The 20,713-nt window shown below is 43.2% G+C and overlaps 1 protein-coding gene across 1 annotated transcript; it reads right to left on the reverse strand.

Moving 5' to 3' along the window:
* Positions 1 to 384: 384 nt before the first annotated feature.
* IL4R (interleukin 4 receptor) lies at positions 385 to 19,156 on the reverse strand. The gene is made up of 9 exons (XM_069982033.1): positions 19,090 to 19,156; positions 16,190 to 16,328; positions 13,163 to 13,332; positions 12,099 to 12,250; positions 7,418 to 7,577; positions 5,696 to 5,795; positions 5,018 to 5,093; positions 3,960 to 3,997; positions 385 to 2,587 (listed from the first exon to the last, which is right to left on the reverse strand). The coding sequence occupies exons 2-9, from the start codon at positions 16,270 to 16,272 to the stop codon at positions 1,666 to 1,668; spliced, it is 1,701 nt and encodes a 566-aa protein (XP_069838134.1). The 5' UTR covers positions 16,273 to 16,328; positions 19,090 to 19,156; the 3' UTR covers positions 385 to 1,665.
* Positions 19,157 to 20,713: the final 1,557 nt, after the last annotated feature.

The following is a 20,713-nucleotide window of genomic DNA, read 5'->3' on the forward strand; positions in this document are numbered from 1 at the left end:
GTTTGGATGGGCCCGAGCATGCTCATGTTACGCTCATCTCTAATATCTATTGAATCCTAGGACCCTACAAATCAAGAGTCCTATAGAGAGTGAATAGAGCAGATGGCAGTGGGTATGGTGCACAAAGTTAATAAATTAAAATAGTTCTGCCTACTTCTAGTATATTTTGTGTGGCATTTCTTCACCGTCTCATATTCTATTTGCTCACAGGGGGGGGGGGGGGGGGGGGGGTACTGATCGGACATCCGACAGATGCGGCAGCTGGCATTTATAGGGTTAAATGACTGCAATCAGCAGGATAGCTGATGTCAGCATTTAGCAGCAGGTGTCTGAGCTTGCTTTATACACTTGCCAACAACCCCTAACATATATGCTGAGATTTAGGGTACAAACACACACGGCTTATACGCTGCGTATTTACTGCTGCGATACGCAGCAGATTAGATCTAAATAACTGAACACAGTATCAAATCTGCTGCGTATCTGCTGTGTGTGTTTGTACCCTAAGGCAACATGTTGATGTTTGCATGACACAGAATAATACGAAAACCCATTCACATGGAGCTGTTTTTTTTAAGAGCATGTTTAAAGCTGCAGCATACAACAAACCTAAAATAAACTTTATTGAGAATAAAAACCTATTAAATAACTATGCATATTACAAGAAAACTCATAAGGGCAAACAGAAGCTACCATCCCCCATGTGCAGAATATACCAAAATATAGTTGTCAAGCATGTATATAGAGATGAATATCCATATAATAACTTGGTAAGCTCAGACATGCTTAGACATTTTTTTTTACATTGCATAGCTTAAATGAAATGATGCAGATTCAACAACTGTGTTAAATGTCAGCTGCGGGACGGGCTGTCCGAACGATCTTTAGATCATCTGGGTGGCCCATAGAAGATAGCGGTGGTCTGCTGCAACTGCTTTTATTACACAGAGTGACGGCCATCACTGTGGATCGTGTTTTTGGTTCATGCTTTAAAACAACGATAAGCCGAGATCGTGCATGTCGGCTGAGCTTTGCCCTTAAACTCGAACTATTATTGGCTGGTAGTTGGCCAAGTACGGCCCACAATCGTCTGGTGTAATAGTACCCTAAGTTTAAATTGGGGAGCTAAGGCTGGAATCCACAGAATCTGTCATGTGGATGGGCGGGTGTTTAAAAGATGGCAGCAGGATTAGAGATAAGTCCGATAGTTCGGCATTTAAACACTGGTGGCTGAAGAAGTTAGATGCAGCCCTAGGGAGTCTGAGAAAACATGGACAAGGCCCATAGGCTGTGCCCTAGGGCTTCTTTAGCCATTGGTGTTGCTGAACGATCAGACTCGGGCCAGGATGTATGGTGAGGGGGAGAAGACGAGCTGACGGATGCTCTGAAAATTGTTCTGCTGGGAAGCCTTGAGTCCTGGTATCATATGGATATTATTGTTATACAAATCACCAACGAAACCTTGTGTAATACAACACTTCATTGCAGCTGTATTCTCCAATGGTATACTGCAGAAATCACTCAGGAATCGCTAATTGGCCTCCATATCCTTATGGAACCCCTACCATACAGCTTACGGGACCTAAGGGTCTGCTGGTAGTGTCTTGGTGCCAGATATGACCTATTTTCAGAGGTCTTGTATTTTATGGCAGCTCTAGGGCAGACCTACACAATATGAACATTGTGATGTTCGCTCAGTACTTGATGCAGGAAAGGCTTATATCCGCTTTCTGTTGGTGCATAGGTTATAGCTGTTAGACTGTGTCCCTGGTTTACAATTGCTGTATTAAAGCTTTGATAGTCTGAGACCTGGTACAGGCAAGAAGACACTTTGGTAGAGTTTGTGGTCTCATTATTTTCTACAGGATTGTATTGGTCCCACAGTGGTTTTGTTTGACATTGGTCAACACAAGTCTTTGGCATAAACCAGACTGGTTCCGTCTTGTGGTAGATGCCATCTCCACTACTTGTGGATTGTAGACACTTTGGTTCATCAAACTCTGACTCATCTTTACCACCAGCAAAACAGCTGTAGTCCATGTAGGTGTCAATGCTACAGCTGTGGCTATGTGTAGAGCCCGTATAGAGTTCTGGAAAATAGTCTGTTTGGTTTCCAAATTTTTCATCAAAGCAGAAGACATTCTGTGACGTGTTGATGGGTACGTTCCCATTTGTGTAGTCGGAATTGACAAGTTCAGGAGTGGTCTGTAGACTTGACTTGTGGCAAAACTCTGCTAGAAAAGTAAATCTAGTCGGATCTGGTTTCTCTAAGCCGTCAGTATTATCCATCCCTATATCTTCAGCCTCAATACCATCTAGAATTTCATGAAACATTTGGTTGATAATATCACATTCCATTCCGTGATCTCTCGCTTCATCTTCTTCTGCTGGCTCATTGATGGAATGTGTGTCATCACGAAGTGGGGAGATGTCTGTCGGCTTCTCGGCAATAGTTATCTCCGGGATCACAAAGAATGCTTTGACACCAGCCCTTTCAAAAAGATTTTGAGGTCTAGGTGTGATGAGGATTCCGGAATTCTGCTTAGTTTTACCTTGATTTCTAGAGATCAGCATTTTACAGTTTTCACTAAGGAAAAATAAAATACAGTAACTATTCGAATATATATATTTTTTCATCAGTGCAGAAGGGCAAATTTACACAACGGAATCCACATGGATAACCTCCGGCGGATTCTATGCACTCCCGCTTGAACATCTGTCCGCCTCATAGGCTTCATTCTATGTTCAATAGAATTGACATGTCAATTCTTTTTGGGCGGACAGCAGAATCTGCCTGACTAGAATGGAGCCTATGGGAGGCCAGATCTTTAAGTAGGAGCGAGTGCACGGAATCCGTCGGAGGTTATCGGCACAGATTCCATCCGCACACACACTTTGGCTACTCCTTGCTGATAGCATGGCCTCTTTAAAGAACTTCCTCTCAACTGGGAGTTCCCAGTGCATGTTTGCAATTTCACCAGAATCAAATGCATGGCACAAGATGCATTGTACTTGTCAATCATAGAGGTTGGTTTAGTACTGCAAGCTTCAAACACTTCTGAGAAGAGTATAAGCCCAGTGGACATTCTTTACTAGATTTCTGCTCTGCATGCTTCATTTGTGATTTTCAGTAGCCCCTAAGCTGTTGGTAAAGCTCTATCATGTTCCCCATACAGTGCACACACAGAAGAGACCCCACAGCCGAAGGGTGGGTTCACACTACGGAACCCAAGCGGAGAATTTCCGCCAGATTCCATAGCTCATACCCGTTCACGGCCGAGACACCATTCTATGCACGGGCAGATTCTGCATTCCACCGAAAAGACTTGAAATTCTCCGCTCAGGTTCCGTAGTGTGAACCCATCCTAAGAAGGAGCAGCAGCTTGGAGGACATTATAGATTAGTACTGGGATTAAATACTTGCTGTAACTGCTTTCCCCTTCCCTCTCCATAGATATCTATGGGCAGCAAGTAACTGTTGCTTCAGAAAGCTTGCTAGTCTTTCTTGCCTTATCTTGCCTCTGCCATCATCCTCTCCAGAAGCCACAGCCCGCACAGCTCTGGGAGTCGGGTCGTGACATCACCATGTTATCCAAGAAGTGAAGCCTTGATGCAGTAGTAAGTGCAGGGAAAAAAGCACTTTATCAGCATTTCCCATAATAAGTGTATATTGGTGATTTGTATAACTTTTTGGGGGCAATACAATACTTTAATAAAAATTTTCGGCAGACTTTTTGTTTAATTTATTGTCTTTTGATTTATGTAAAATTTAATTTTCATTCTATAATATTTGGGGGTATAGTAGTAGGTCCAAGAATAGGAATATATATATATATATATATATATATATATATATATATATATATATATATGTCATGACCCTAATGTATTTATCTCTATGATCATAAAGCCAAGAAATATGATGTGGACAACAGTCAGCATGTAAATTTAGTACTTACCAAAAACTTTTATTAATATCAGATTTTAGCTCTGGCCCCTATAAACATAAGACAGCAAATGTATGTCATGGTCAGAAAAAAATTACTTTTGCAATTATAGGTTGTTTACAGGGGTATTCCAATTTAGGTCAATTTAGAAATACTTTAGAAGCATATAGCATTACTTAACCTGCCTGCCTCATGTCTGAAATCACCCAAAATCTATTTGTTTTGTGTGTTTCTGGATCTCTGAATCACTGATTCCTAGGTGACCAGTTACTCAGTTCTACAATTCTGAGACTGCATTGCTTTTCTTTAGATGTTTGTCACAGCCCTCCCACCCTGCTCACTCCCCTCCCACAGCACTATCTGACCACACAGCAAGTCTTCTCAACCTGCTGAATTTACTGCCTGCTCCTCTGCTTTTGGCTTTATTCAGCAAAGACAACTGCTGTAAGCACACCTCATTCTCCTCTAAACTTCCTAATCAAGATACGTATGTGTATATGGCAGATGGTGATGTAGGCTGTAGGGACTGCTCAGAGGTGAGGATATCACTTAGGGGGTGGGACAGGGGGTCAAAGACAAGATCTAGCCAAGCCTCCTGAGACAGCAGAGGGTGATGTGTTGTCTCTATGCTAAACATAGCTATAGACCCCCCAGGCATCCTTTCGCCTCCTGACAAGGTGACAGGCATCGGAATAACTTTTTTTTCTACACTGTATGGGAAAGTGTTGTTTTCTGTACAGTGGGTCACTGAAGAAAATGCAATAATTACAATATTTATTTCTTTTATTGTTGGCTAATGTATGCCATTATGTAGTTATGCCACTTTATGGCTATGCAGTTGTATTCATCAGGGATATATGTAACAAGAACACTCCTGACCTATACATTTTTGGTTGTTATTGCCAAATACATCAAATTGCCTAGTTTTATAACTTATGATGTCCTATTGGCTGCAGCCTTGAATCTAAAGCCTGGATTAGCTCTTTCGGCAATTGACACTATCAAGAATATGAATAAACTAAATGGTATTGCCAAAAAATTTCCCTCACCACTGTTATCTCACTACTGACCTGTGACCTATTCATCATGGTAGATAACAGTTGACTTCTGCCAGGATTGGGGATAGTATTCAGCCATTTCTTGAAGCTGTAAGAGAAAGAAAATGTGAAGTCACCAGTGCCCATTATAGTTGGCAACGCTTATCTCTTGCAGAAGTTCTGTCACCTTACAAGAAGTGTTGAGCAGAGTTGCTGAACTGTTTGAGTTTGGCAACGTTCTCCGTTCCCAAACGTTCGGCTTTTGACCCCCGGCATCTTGAGAAGTTGGATGCAGCTACCAGCAAACCATGGATACAGCCATAGACGCCTGAACAGTTCAGCAACTCCGCTCAACATGACTTATAAGTTAACTTTTAGAGATGAGCGAACCGGGTTCGGGTTCAAATCCATCCGAAACCGATTGTTCGGCATTTGATTGGCGGGGGCTGCTGAACTTGGATAAAGCTCTAAGGTTGTCAGGAAAACATGGATACAGCCAATGACTATGTCCATGTTTTCCACATAGCCTTAGGGCTTTATCCAACTTCAGCAGCCACCGCTAATCAAATGCCGAAAGTTCGGGTTCGGATGGACTTGAGCATGCTCGAGGTTCGCTCATCTCTATTAACTTTCCATACTGCTCATAATCTGTAGGACTCATAGAATGCGAATTCATTTATTAGCAAAAAATTCATTTTGTTGGATACTTACAAACAGCTAAAGACTGAGCACAGTAAAATGCAAATCAAGATCACCAACGCGGACGATGGAATCAGTATTACCATTTTATCGTGAAATAGAAGATCGTAGTCTGTAGAGAAATGTAAGATGAGATTATAATATGTAACATTACCGGGAACCTTAACTCTTCACTTTACTTTATAACGGGTGTCAAGCTTGCGGCGCTCCAGCTGTAACAGAAGTACATTTTTAATCATGCCTGTACTGCTAAAGCGGATCAGAGGGCAGACCAGGTAAGACCTTTTTTAATTATGTGGCTAATAACTATGTGCACCTAAGAACTTGGTGTAATGGGGGTAATAGCACCAAGCCTCTACAGTGTAGAAACCTTACTGTAACAATGTTTACTGGGAGCACAAAGCTTAAAGTGACACTGTACCCACAATCTGCCCACCCCAAACCGCTTGTACCTTAAGATAGCTGCTTTTAATCCAAGATCTGTCCTGGGGTCCGTTCAGCAGGTGATGCAGTTAGTTATTGTCCTAAAAAACAACTTTTAAACTTACAGCCCTGTGCCAAACTGGCGTGGCCTAGAGTGTCTGTGTGTTATGCTGGCACAACCTCTCTGTCCCTCCTCCCCGCCCTCTTCATCAATAGGAATGCTCCAGGCAGATTATCTCCTATTCATCAGCTGTGTGAACACGGCACATGGGCTGGGTTGTTAAGGCACCTGTGCAATGTTCACTGCAGATTAATAGGAAAAATCCTGCCAGTGGCCTTTCTAATGATGAGGAGGGTGGGGAGGAGGGACGGAGGGGTGGTGCAAGGTTAGGGCACAGATACTCTTGGCCACGGCCATTTGACACAGGGCTGCAAATTTAAAAGTTGCTTTTTAAGACAATAACTGCATCACCTGCCCAACGGACCCCAGGACAGATAATAATAATAATAATAATAATAATAATGCTTTTATTTGTATAGTGCACACAGATCCTGCAGCACTTTACATAGTTTCGCCAATTATTGCTCCCTGTCCCCAATAGGGCTTACAATCTAAATCCACCTATCCGTATGTTTTGGGTGTGGGAGGAAACCGGAGTACCAGGAGGAAACCCACGCAAACACGGAGAGAACATACAAACTCTTTGCAGATCTTGGATTAAAAGCAGCTATCCGAAGGTACAAGCAATTTGGGGGGGACAGATTGTGGGTACAGAGTCGCTTTAAAGGGGTTATCCAGCGCTACATGGCACTTCTTCGAGAGACAACATCACTCACCAGTAACTCATTTCTATTTAAGTGAGTGGAGCTTAATTGCAAACCACACCTAAACTGGACACAGGAGTTGTGCCGTTTTTGTAGCGCTGGATAACCCTTTTAAATTTTAAAACTCTTCTAAGTACTAGTTTCTATGTAAGTTATATACCCCATGGGTCCCCAAACTGCGGCCCTCCAGCTGTTGCGAAACCACAACTCCCATCATGCCTGGACAGCTAAAGCTTTGGATTTGGCTGTCCAGTCATGATGGGAAATTTAGTTTTGCAACAGCTGGAGGGCCGCAGTTTGGAGACCCATGATATACCCTATAGCAGTGTCCCCCAACCTGTGGCTCTCCAGCTGCCGCAAAACAAACTCCCTGTAGAGTTGAAATTTTGCAACAGCTGGAAAGCCACAGGTTGGGGAACACTGTCCTACATTGATAATAGGTATTGGTGATATAGCTAGCCAACTATAAAGATTTTAGGCCCTTACCATTGTGCCACACAGCTGCAGAACTCCATTCACTCCATATGCCGTTATAGTCATTATAGGGCTTTGATCGGACCCTTACTGTATAGTCTTGTCTACGTCTGAACTGTCTTTTCTTTATTCTGTAGCAGGATTCCCCCTGGTGCAATGTAGTCACCTTTATCTGTCATTGAAAATTGCAAAACATATAAAGCCCCTTGTAGGAACATGTTTCTCTGAATATCTAATAATATAATAATAATAATAATTTTTATTTATATAGCGCCAACAGATTCCGCAGCACTTTACAATTCTGGGGGTACATACATAGACAAAAATAGACGTTACAGAGATATACATATAGTTATCCATACATGAGGAGTGAGGGCCCTGCTCGCATGCATGAGCTTACAGACTACTAGGAGGGGGTGCGAGACAAAATGGCAGAGGGGCAAAGTGCTTCATTGTTCTTATGGTCCGGCCATCATTATAAATAAGGCAGTGCAAGTAAGGGGGGTGAACCTGTCACCAGTCAATGCCTGCATGCACAGGGCTAAGTGCTATCTGTGTGAATATCTGTTATATTCAGAACGTTAGAACGATCTAGCACTTGTTACCTATGATGTATGACATGATTTTAACTGTACAGCAAAAGGTCAGTACTTTGTAGCACAGGCATGTGGAAATTGGTGCAGTGCTGGCTGCACTGGATAAGACCCTCAGATTCGTATCCAGGGGTCCCAGACTTGCGGCCCTCTAGGTGTTGCAAAACTACAATTCCCATCATGACTGGAAAGCCAAAGCTTTGCTTTGGCTGTCCAGTCATGATGAGGATTGTAGTTTTGCTACAGCTTGAGGGCCACAATAGCTGTGCGATTTTGCTGGTATTATCAGCATGGCTATTGGTTAGAGACAGAAATATCATATAAAACACATAGGGGGGAATTTATCAAACATGGTGTACAGTGAAACTGGCTCAGTTGCGCCCGGCAACCAATCAGATTCCACCTTTCATTCCTCACAAACTCTTTGGAAAATGAAAGGTGGAATCTGATTGGTTGCTAGGGGCAACTGGGCCATTTACACAGTGTTTGATAAATCTCCCCATAATGTATATGAACACATAGACAACCATTATGCACATGTAAGCAGTACAAACAAATTAAGTGTATAATACTTTGAATATAGAATTCATGTAATGATATAAAAGGAACAAACAGCACTAGAGACACAGATCTCTTCTATATAGCGAAGCATTGTTTTGCCCATAGAGTTAAAGGAGAAGTCCGGCCAAAATTATTTTTTTATATGTTATTACTTATGAAAAGTTATACAATTTTCTAATGTACATTAATTATGGGAAATGCTCCTATACTGCTATTTCCCTTAATTTAGTGTATCAGGAAGTGTTAGAATTCTCTCAGATCCAGTGACGTCACAACGAAAGGTGTAATTCCTATGGAGTGTCCAGCAGGTGGCGCTCTTTATATAGAAGTCAATGAGTACCATTGACTTCTATATATAGTGCGCCCCTGCTGGACACTCCATACGAATTACAGTGTATGTAATATAATGTTATGCACTGTACTTTTGGGGACTTCATGAATACATTTATAGAATACTTTGGGGAGCAAGTGTCCTTGCTCCCCAAAGTATCCCATAAATGTATTCAATGAATAGATTTGCAGGGCACCGAGCAGGGAGGGAGAGGAGTGCCATCTACCTCCCCCCTCCCTGCTCGGTGCTGGGCACATATACAAAGTACTACTCCCCCATTATCTGCAGATAATGGGGGAGTAGCACCTGTGCTATCCCTATCACCGCCGCCGCTCACACAGGGGCTGCCTCTGACTGCCGCTCACTCCCACCTGCCCGCGCCGCTACTCACTATCCAGCCGGCCACTACTCACTATCCAGCCGGCCGCTACTCACTATCCAGCCGGCCGCTACTCACTATCCAGTCGGCCGCTCACTCCCACCCGCCCGCGCCGCTACTCTCTATCCGGCCGGCCGCGTCGCTCGTCACTATCCTTGACTCCCGCCCGCACGCCCCGTTCCTCACACTATCTGGCCGGCCGCCGCTCTCTGCTCATGCATGACGGCCGCGTCAGCCTGCCCCTACCCCGGCCGGGGACACCAGGAAGTGCCGTGCTCCCGGCCGGGGTGGGGGCGGGCTGACGCGGCCGTCATGCATGAGCAGAGAGCGGCGGCCGGCCAGATAGTGTGAGGAACGGGGCGTGCGTGCGGGAGTCAGGGATAGTGAGGAGCGGCGCGACCGGCCGGATAGCGAGTAGCGGTGCGGGCAAGTGGGAGTGAGCGGCCGGCTGGATAGTGAGTAGCGGCCGGCTGGATAGTGAGTAGAGGCCGGCTGGATAGTGAGTAGTGGCCGGCTGGATAGTGAGTAGCGGCGCGGGCGGGTGGGAGTGAGCAGCAGTCAGAGGCAGCCCCTGTGTGAGCGGCGGCGGTGATAGGGATAGCACAGGTACTACTCCCCTATTATCTGCAGATAATGGGGGAGTAGTACTTTATATATGTTCCCAGCACCGAGCAGGGAGGGGGGAGGTAGATGGCACTCCTCTCCCTCCCTGCTCGGTGCCCTGCAAATCTATTCATTGAATACATTTATGGGATACTTTGGGGAGCAAGGACACTTGCTCCCCAAAGTATTCTATAAATGTATTCATGAAGTCCCCAAAAGTACAGTGCATAACATTACATTACACTGTAATTCGTATGGAGTGTCCAGCAGGGGCGCACTATATATAGAAGTCAATGGTACTCATTGACTTCTATATAAAGAGCGCCACCTGCTGGACACTCTATAGGAATTACACCTTTCGTCGTGACGTCACTGCATCTGAGAGAATTCTAACACTTCCTGATACACTAAATTAAGGGAAATAGCAGTATATGAGCATTTCCCATAATTAATGTACATTAGAAAATTGTATAACTTTTCATAAGTAATAACATATAAAAAAATAATTTTGGCCGGACTTCTCCTTTAAAGGATTTACCACAAACCCCTAATAGAACTTTCATCAGGAGAAGGGGAGTTGTGGACTATGACTAATAGGGGTTTTGGAATAAGCCATGCAGCTGCTAATTGGGGGTGGCGAGACTTCTGATCACTTGACATTGAGGGTCCCAGAGGTCTACCTCTTGTTCATATGCTGTAAATGTTAAAGGGTTACTGTTATTTTAAAAAAAACCTCCCACAGGCATTCTTTGTGTTCAGACCCCCACAAATTACTAGAAAAAGCAGCTGAGTGCGTCTATCCTGATCTTGCTTCAGGAGTCAGGTTCTGTAATACGTCTATGGAGCCTGTCTCCTGCCTCAAGTCATGGAGTGAAGCACTCACCTGTCTGCTTCTCCTCGCTCTCTATTGACCGTGACTGATTAAAACATATCTGTGACGTGTCAAAAGTTTTTTTTTTAAAGTCACAGTACAACTTTAAGTTTGGAATACCCCTTTATCATGGCTAAACTTGCTGACTGCCTGGTCATGGGTTGCTAGTGATAAATGCATCAAGAAGTTGGGTTGCCATTGGTAGCTTTGGCAGTGTTGCTGCTAGGTGGGTGTAGGGTCTCTTGGGCACTTGTCACATTAGCCTGGAGTGGCAATGGTACCCATCCCAGGTCAGACCGGCACTGCTTCCGCAGGTTTGGATAACCCAAGTACCTGGTGTGTAGGTGCAGAATGATAGAGTCCAGGAGCCTAACCACAATAACATCTATTTACCTAAAATCTTCAGTGCAATGCAATAATAAGGCTTCAATAACTGCATGTGCAAGCAGGAGGTAGAAGTAGTAGTAACTAGCAGTGAGAGTAGATGAGCGTCTTGTACTCTGCTGTTTACTCTGCCGGGAAAGCGTAGTTAAGAAGAAGATACTCGTATTCACGTATAGATAACTTGGATCTGAGCGCCTTATGCCCTACAGTGTTGAGATACCCGTCCTGCTCGGATAGTATGATGTCTCAGGTCCCTGTGCTGGGTTGAGGCTGTGCAGGCTTCCCAAAACTTTTCAGTACAGCTGTGCGTTGCAGTGGGATACGTAGGCCAACTGCAGCTTTGTCCTACTGGGGTCAGTACCTAACTCAGGTATGCTGCCCTGTGTCTTGGAGAAGGTATCTTTGGGATGGACAAGGTTTTCCTCAGAGGGGTCCTGAGGGGTCTAGCACTGCATGCTAGCAGTGGTGACTTGCATAAAAAAATAGAAGTCTTTTGGTCCCTGACAAGGGTCCTGGCCTCAGCCAGACCCCGGCCTGAGCCAGGCCCTGGCTTCAATGCTGGAGAAACTGTCTCTGTGTCTTGCTCCCTCTGACTGAACTGACTAGAAAGAACTCCCGCACCAGGAATTAATCTCCCTTTTATTGGGGAAAACTAAACCTTCTAGTGATTGGTGGGACTTTGTGGTGTAAAAAAGAGCAGAAAGAGGATAGGTAGAAAAGTGAGGGAAACCAGGCTTGCACCCGTGATAGGAGAGAAAACAAACGTAACAACCCAATTAACCAAATGCTTCCTTCAGCTGTGCACACTATAAGACATACAGAAAACACAGTAGTGACCCCTAGGGGGGAGAACAAAGAATACGCTTTAACCATATCCCACTGTATAAACCTAAGTGAGTTACTTTGCCCAGGTGCATAAAAGACTTAGTGGCACACCTGTGCTGGGAAACTACATAAACACCATTACTTACCTCCTTTGGGTCTTGCATGGCGCTTGTCTGGACTTCAAAGATCAGCTCACGAAACAAGAAGTGATCATTCGAGTATCTGCTGTCCCAGCAAACCAGTACAGTCTCGTCTTCACCATGTTCAATGGTCACATTGACCGGAGTTTTAGGTTTAACTATACAATACAGAATAACATACGTCTTATAGTCTCAAGCTACAAAGCAGTCTGTTTTGACTATTACTATGAACATATCTCTGTGTATCTAAACCTAGGAAAGCTTCACACATTCTGAACATCCCATCTCAATACTGCCAAGGTGTATTCCTTATCACACCCATATCAGACCCTCATGTCCTGACTTAAGGTGCCCATACACCTTATACTAAACTTAGCTGAAACTGATGTCACCTGCAGGTTTGACCAACAGTATTACATGTATGGCAGCCTCCCAATTTCAATAAATATGTTGGTTGAGATAAGGGTCGGCATGTTGGATTTTTACAGCCAGACACTGTTGTTCTCAGTGGCATAAACCAACACTCAAGCAGTCTGGCTCCAACTTACCCCTCTGGGAAAGATACAGCTGGCCGGCAATAACAGTGGAGGTATTGAAGGTAGATTTCTACATCATTAAAGAGGTACTCCGAATAAACTAATTTGTTTTCAAATTAACTGGTGTCAGAAAGTTATACAGATTTGAACTGTTCTTTTATTTCTTTAAAAATCAAGTCTTCAAGTACTTCAGCTGCTGTATGTCCTGCAGGAAGTGGTGTATTCTTTCCAGTCTGACACAGTGCTCTCTGCTGCCACCTCTTTCCAAGAACTGTCCAAAGCAGTAGCAAATCCCCATAGAAAACCTCTCCTGCTCTGGACAAGCAAGAAAGAATACACCACTTCCTGCAGGACATACAGTAGCTGATAAGTACAGAAAGACTTGATATTTTTAAACAGAATTGTGATTACCCTGTGTTGTGTGAAGTATAATGTGGATTCATTTATATCAATATGAGGTAAATTTTTTGTGATTTTCTATTGAATTCAGGGTGAACATGCGCCATGTGAACACACTCTTACAGTACACGTTACCTTTATCCGAAGGCTTTATTATCGTGTTTTGAGATGATCCATCATGTGACTTGACCTGTATATAATAGATATCAACTGATACAAAGTACTCAACGCTGATGTAACAGATACACTCAGTAGGTGACCTGGAGTCGGAAAGTGGCACATTCTCTGGCACGCAGTAAGAGGTTCTGAAATCATAACCGAGATGGTAGAGATTAACCCCTTTGTATAGTTCACTCCTCCCAAATACAGTTTGTTCTTTGGGCTGCTGTACTGTTAACAGATACAATTAAAGGGGTTATCCAGAGAAAATCTTGTTCGTTCAAATCAACTGGTTTCAGAAAATTATATAGATTTGTAATTTACTTCTATTCAAAAAATGTAAGTCTTCCTATACTTATCAGCTGCTGTATGTCTTGCAGTAAATGGTTTTATTTTCAGTCAGACACAGTTCTCTCTGCTGCCACCTCTGTCTGAGACAGGAACTGTGCAGAGCAGGAAAGGTTTTCTATGTGGATTTGCTCCTGCTCTGGACAGTTCCTGACATGGACAGAGGTGGCAGCAGAGAGCACTGTGTCAGACTGGAAAGAAAACACCACTTCCTGCAGGACATACAGCAGCTGATTTTAGATTTTTAAATAGTAAATTACAAATCTATATAACCTTCTGAAACTAGTTGATTTGAAAGAAAAAGATTTTTGCTGGATAACCCCTTTAATATTTGCAACCAAGAGAGATATGTGAGTGCGGAATCATCCAACAAAAATATCTGTAATTGAAAGCCGACCGTGAGCCAAAGGGAGCTATTGTGTTGCTGTAACTAGCTATTTCCTGCAGCGGGTCATGCTCTAAATTATAACATGATGTTGGATAAAGTGAATTACCAGGTGCTGTATAGAATCCAAACACATACAACCTGCATGGGCTCCCCCTCGTACTAGTAGATGTATCCATTTTGGTCAAACCCCTTGCTAACAGGTCCATATAATGTACCCTATGCAATCTTTACAGGTTACAGGAAAGTATTTTCAGCACAGTGGGTCATAGAGAAGAGCCGACCATGCCACAAAGGAAGCCACGTTTATAGCAAGTCAGTTAGTCAAATATGTAGACAAAATAAAATGTCTCCCAGCCACCACCAGTAGGGGGAGCTTAGGAGCTTACTGCATACTGTTTTATCATATATATACACTCACCGGCCACTTTATTAGGTACACCATGCTAGTAACGGGTTGGACCCCCTTTTGCCTTCAGAACTGCCTCAATTCTTCGTGGCATAGATACAACAAGGTGCTGGAAGCATCCCTCAGAGATTTTGGTCCATATTGACATGATGGCATCACACAGTTGCCGCAGATTTGTCGGCTGCACATCCATAATACGAATCTCCCGTTCCACCACATCCCAAAGATGCTCTATTGGATTGAGATCTGGTGACTGTGGAGGCCATTGGAGTACAGTGAATTGTCATGTTCAAGAAACCAGTCTGAGATGATTCTAGCTTTATGACATGGCGCATTATCCTGCTGAAAGTAGCCATCAGATGTTGGGTACATTGTGGTCATAAAGGGACGGACATGGTCAGCAACAATACTCAGGTAGGCTGTGGCGTTGCAACGATGCTCAATTGGTACCAAGGGGCCCAAAGAGTGCCAAGAAAATATTCCCCACACCATGACACCACCACCAGCAGCCTGAACCGTTGATACAAGGCAGGATGGATCCATGCTTTCATGTTGACGCCAAATTCTGACCCTACCATCCGAATGTCGCAGCAGAAATCGAGACTCATCAGACCAGGCAACGTTTTTCCAATCTTCTACTGTCCAATTTCGATGAGCTTGTGCAAATTGTAGCCTCAGTTTCCTGTTCTTAGCTGAAAGGAGTGGCACCCGGTGTGGTCTTCTGCTGCTGTAGCCCATCTGCCTCAAAGTTGGACGTACTGTGCATTCAGAGATGCTCTTCTGCCTACCTTGGTTGTAACGGTTGGCTATTTGAGTCACTGTTGCCTTTCTATCAGCTCGAACCAGTCTGCCCATTCTCCTCTGACCTCTGGCATCAACAAGGCATTTCCGCCCACAGAACTGCCGCTCACTGGATGTTTTTTCTTTTTCGGACCATTCTCTGTAAACCCTAGAGATGGTTGTGCGTGAAAATCCCAGTAGATCAGCAGTTTCTGAAATACTCAGACCAGCCCTTCTGGCACCAACAACCATGCCACGTTCAAAGGCACTCAAATCACCTTTCTTCCCCATACTGATGCTCGGTTTGAACTGCAGAAGATTGTCTTGACCATGTCTACATGCCTAAATGCACTGAGTTGCCGCCATGTGATTGGCTGATTAGAAATTAAGTGGTAACGTGCAGTTGGACAGTTGTACCTAATAAAGTGGCTGGTGAGTGTAAATTGTATTCAGTAAGCTCTAGAGGCAGTTCCTTGTCTAGATAGGAAATATTGAACCGTGGTTGAGGATCCCATATGCATAGGGAGAAACCTTTTACCATGATCTATCCTAGATCAAGGACAGGGGTCCATCATGCCTGGAGAACTAAAGCATTGGCTGTCCAGGCATGAGGGGAACTGCAGTTTTGCAACAGCTGGAGGGCCGAAGGTTCCCGATCCTTGATCTAGATCAAAGATCCCCAACCTGTGGCTTTACAGCTGTTGCAGAGCAAAAAACTACTAAAGGCTGTCAGGGCATGCTGGGAGTTGTAGTTTTAGAGTTAAAGGTTGGGGATCATCAGCTTAAGAGTCAAAGGTTGGGGATCATCAGCTTAAGAGTCAAAGGTTGGGGATCATTGATTCAGATTATACACCAGCTCTTTTTTGGAAAAACAGCGCCACCCCTGTCCTCAGGTTCTGTGCGGTATTACAATTAGTCTCCATTCACTTCAATGGGACTGAGCTACAAAACACACCCAAACACAGGACAAAACAGGTGCTATTTTGGAAGAAAGCAGGCATGTTTGTCTAATCCCGGACAGCCCCTTTAAGAGCAGCTTTCTGTATCTTAAGGGGATATTGTGGAAAGCAAAGGAATTCACCTGTCTTTTTTTAAATTGTACTCAAGCAGAAATTCCTGGCTGCAGTTGGTGTTTGCAGTAGACACTTTCCAAGTGCAAAACATCTCAGTGATATAGTCATTATAGCAGTCCAAGTTATTGATGTGGAGCTTCTCCTGAGCTGGAGAGGGAGATATAACACATGTATATGCAATGTACAGTATGCCTTATTTATATATACCCTACAATATTACATACATAACCAATGGTCTTTTAAAGGGATTGTACAGGATGGGAGAAAAAAAAGGTCTATGCCACTTTTATCTAAGGGGTTATCCAGAGGAAATGGTTTTAGAGCATGTTCGAGTCCGATCATTCAGCATTTGAATATCGGTGGCTTAAAGCGAATGTACCAGCCCCCTTTAGAATCAATGGAGCCGTGTCATAGAGGGGCAGGGGGTTGCTCCAACTTGCACCATACGCAGTAACCGGCTGTGTTTAAAAAATAGGGACGCGGCACTGGATTCCCCAGGCCAGCGCTGTTCTATCCATGTAAAAGTCTTAAAGCGAATGTACTGCTGGTACATTCGCTTTAAGAAGTTGGATGCAGCCCTAGGGAGTCCTGGAAAACATGGATAGAAGGATAGTAAGGCCAGGGAGAACTGGAATGTATTACTAACTGGCCATTTTAATGGGGGTTTCCAGGACAAATAAGTTCATATTATAAAGATAAATTGTCATTATATTTCAAATCTGCAGTTCTGGATCCTCATCTGTAAATTTATTGTGGATTTTAACTTCTCCATTGAAGTTAATGGGAAATGCCTGCAATAAATCCTGATAGAATCTAACATAATGGACATGGTGAATTTTTTTTTTTAATCCCTATCCACATGTAGTGGGGAAAAAAAACTCATTGTGCAATTTCAGTCAAATCCACAGCCTGTCTATTCACACATTTTCACAATTTAACCCTTTGCAATACAAAACTACATGTGCGGGCAAAAGCTGCTATAAATGCCATGGCCCCTGTGTCCTGTTGGTAGATACAAGCTCTGGATGACAGAACCCATTCCGGGTCTACTATTTTAAGTATGGGCCACCCATCTTTATACCTGTATATCCTATTTCCTTTGTCCTAGTATATTACAGCTACTTTAGGGTGCGTTCACACCTACAGGATCTGCAGCAGATCTGCAGCAGATTTGATGCTGTGTTCAGTTATTTAAATGAAATCTGCTGCAGAAAATCAGCTGCAGATCCTGTAGGTGTGAACGCACCATTAAAGAGGTTGTCCAATGAAAATTGTTTTCTTTCAAATCAACCGGTTTCAGAAAGTTATATAGATTTGTAATTTACTTCTATTTAAAAATCTCAAATCTTCCCATACTTGTCAGCTGCTGTATGTCCTGCAGGAAATTTTGTTTTCTTTTAGGTCTAATACAGTGCTCTCTGCTGACATCTCTGGCCAAGACAGGAACTGTCCAGAGCAGTAGCAAATCCCCATAGAAAACCTCTCCTCCTCCGGACAGTTCCTTACACAGACAGGGATGGCAGCAGAGAGCAGTGTGTCAGACTGGAAAGAACACACCACTTCCTGCAGGACATACAGCAGCTGATAAGTACTGGAAGATTGTAGATTTTTAAATAGAAGTTAATTACAAATCTGTATAACCTTCTAAAACCAGTTGATTTGAAAGAAAAGTTTTTTTGCTGGACGAGCCCTTTAATTACACCTAAATACACCTGAGAACCACAATTATTTATACACTATTCAAATGCAAGATATTTCCTCATGAAATACTACACCTACAATGAATATCTATGCCCAAAAGGAATTATCAGAAATTTACGACCAAAAGTAGAAAAATATGAAAATCTTAATTTTTTTATATTTTTACTGTCACAAACATAGTCACAAAACAACATAAAAAAAGACTTGGCGAAGCGGCCGTGTTACTGGGACAGATCCTGTCAGTATAAAGTGCTAGTGCATCATTACAGGTTTACTAATTCAACAAACTAAATATCATGTTAGGGTGGGTTCACACTGTGATTTTGCAATCCGTTTTTTTTAACGGTCAAAAAAGTAGTGTCAACAGTACTTTATTGTGCGTAAAAAAAAACGCATCCGTTTTGATCCGTTTTTTTTTATAATGGAAGTCAATGGAAAAACGGATCAAAAACTGATGCACACAAATGCATCCGTTTTTTGCAATCCGTTTTTTTCAAAAAACGGATCAGTTAAACAGATGCTAAAAACGCAGTGTGAACCTAGCCTAATCAGTATGCCGAACAAATCATAGACCATATTGTTCTATAGATGCACAAAAGCTAGTATAGTGATATCAAACCTGGTGTCCTAGAATAATCGCTCAGCTCACCTCAGCGCTCACCTCAGCTCACCTCAGCTCACCTCCGCCATTTCGCTCCTGCTTGAGGTGGGGGCCCAGGGGTCCTTATATATCAGCTCTGACACACGTGATTGGTTTTCTCTGATGACAACTGCTGGTATCGGGCGGTCCCTTTGCATGACAGTATGCATGGAAACAAACAGGACCAGAAATGGCCTCCGGCATGCACATGCCGTCACCAAACCTGCTCCCATCCCTCCCCACGCCATACATGCATGCCTAGTGGACCGCACATGGGGAGGCAACCATCTTGTATATGGGCAAGAGCTGAGATATAGAAATATAGGGGCTGATTTATTGAACATGGTGTAAAGTGAAACCCGCTCAGTTGCCCCTAGCAACCAATCAGATTCCACCTTTAATTTTTCAAAGAGTCTGTGAGGAATGAAAGGTGGAATCTGATTGGTTGCTAGGGGCAACTAAGACAATTCTACTTTACACCAGTTTGATAAATATCCCCCATAGAATATACATGTGGGAACTAATAAGCTGATGCTATATTATAAGACATATGCCCAACATTACCACCTCTGTCTCTGTCTCCATCCAATCGCTGCCTCTCACTGGGCACACATAACAAACAATTAGCGCACCAGCCCAGGAAAGCGCCCCGGATCAACCTTGGTCACCCACCACTATGTAACTGGGCTCCAGCCATATTAACTGCTGGCAAAAGAAAGGGAAACTGTGACTAGCCGTGCAGGAGCCCACAGTAAATAGGCCCATATATATATATATATATATATATATATATATATATATATCTATATATATCTTTTGCTCATTTGGTTTAGATGTTCTGTTTGCAAGAGACATTGCATAAAACTAACATAGATTAAGTTACATATTGAATTTCCATTTATGCAGCCAAAATTATACTTACTCCAAGTGTTTGCTTTGCTATTTATTTCACTTAGAGCTGAACACAACTTCAGAACACTCATCGCATTGTATTTGTAATGGGAAGCTTCCAAATTTCATAGATCAAGATTGGAGTGACTGGGTCACACTGTATGAGATCTACAATAAACTATTGCCTTTCGTAGGGATGATAGAGGGTAACTAAAAAAAACTGTGGCAACAGCGCCACTCCTTTTAATAGGCTGTGTCTAGTATTGCAGCTCATTTCCATTGATATTAATGGCAATGAAAAGAGCTGGTTTCTCTTGTGGTACTGGTTTGCAATAAACTAGTAGTGGTGGTTCACTCAAGGTACATAGAGCAGAAGTGCCAGCAGGTGGTATGAGTGTTAAAGGGGCCCACCAGTGAGTCGCCCCCCCTCCCCCCACATTCATAAACTTATCACTGCCCTGCATTTTTATTGTTTCTATTTTGCCATTGTGTTCCTTTAGTTATATAGGTTTGAGGGTCCAATGTGTCTCCTTCGGACAACTACCCAGCAGGCAGAAGGGATCCTATATGCCAAGCAATGCTCACTGGGAAAAAGTATGCAGAGTAGCTCCCCAAAGAGAAAGAGCTTGGTCTCAACTGGCACTTAACTGAGGTAGCTTTCCTGTAATACAGTGCTTAAAGGGGTACGCCGGTGAAAAAAGTTATCTTTCAAATCGACTGGTTTCAGAAAGTTATATAGATTTGTAATTTACTTCTATCTAAAAGTCTCAGGTCTTACAGTACTTATGTATGTCCTGCAGGAAGTGGTGTATTTTTTCTAGTTTGACAAAGTGCTCTTTGCTGCCACCTCTGTCCATGACAGGAACTGTCTAGAGCGGAAAAGGTTTCCTATGAGGATTTGCTACTGCTATGGACAGTTCCTGACATGGACAGAGGTGGAAGCAGAGAGCACTGTGTCAGACTGGAAAGAATACACAACTTTCTGCAGGACATACAGCAGCTGATAAGTACGGCAAGACTTGAGATTTTTAAATAGAAGTAAATTACAATTCGGTATAATTTCTGACACCAGTTGATATGACCTCCCCCCCCCCCCCACACACACACACTTCAACACCTAAAAGAGCCTTGATACATGTCTGGAGAATATCAGCCAAACTAGAATCTCCTCCTGTTTCATGTATTCTTTTTATGGACTAATTTTATTTACTATGGTTTATGGATTAATGGATTAACTGGCATTTCTGGTCCATCAGGAGCCGTATTGAGGGAATTTTGCCGCATCACACCAATAACACCA

This window comes from Dendropsophus ebraccatus, chromosome 9 (genome assembly GCF_027789765.1).
Source record: "Dendropsophus ebraccatus isolate aDenEbr1 chromosome 9, aDenEbr1.pat, whole genome shotgun sequence".
Lineage (NCBI taxonomy): Eukaryota > Metazoa > Chordata > Amphibia > Anura > Hylidae > Dendropsophus > Dendropsophus ebraccatus.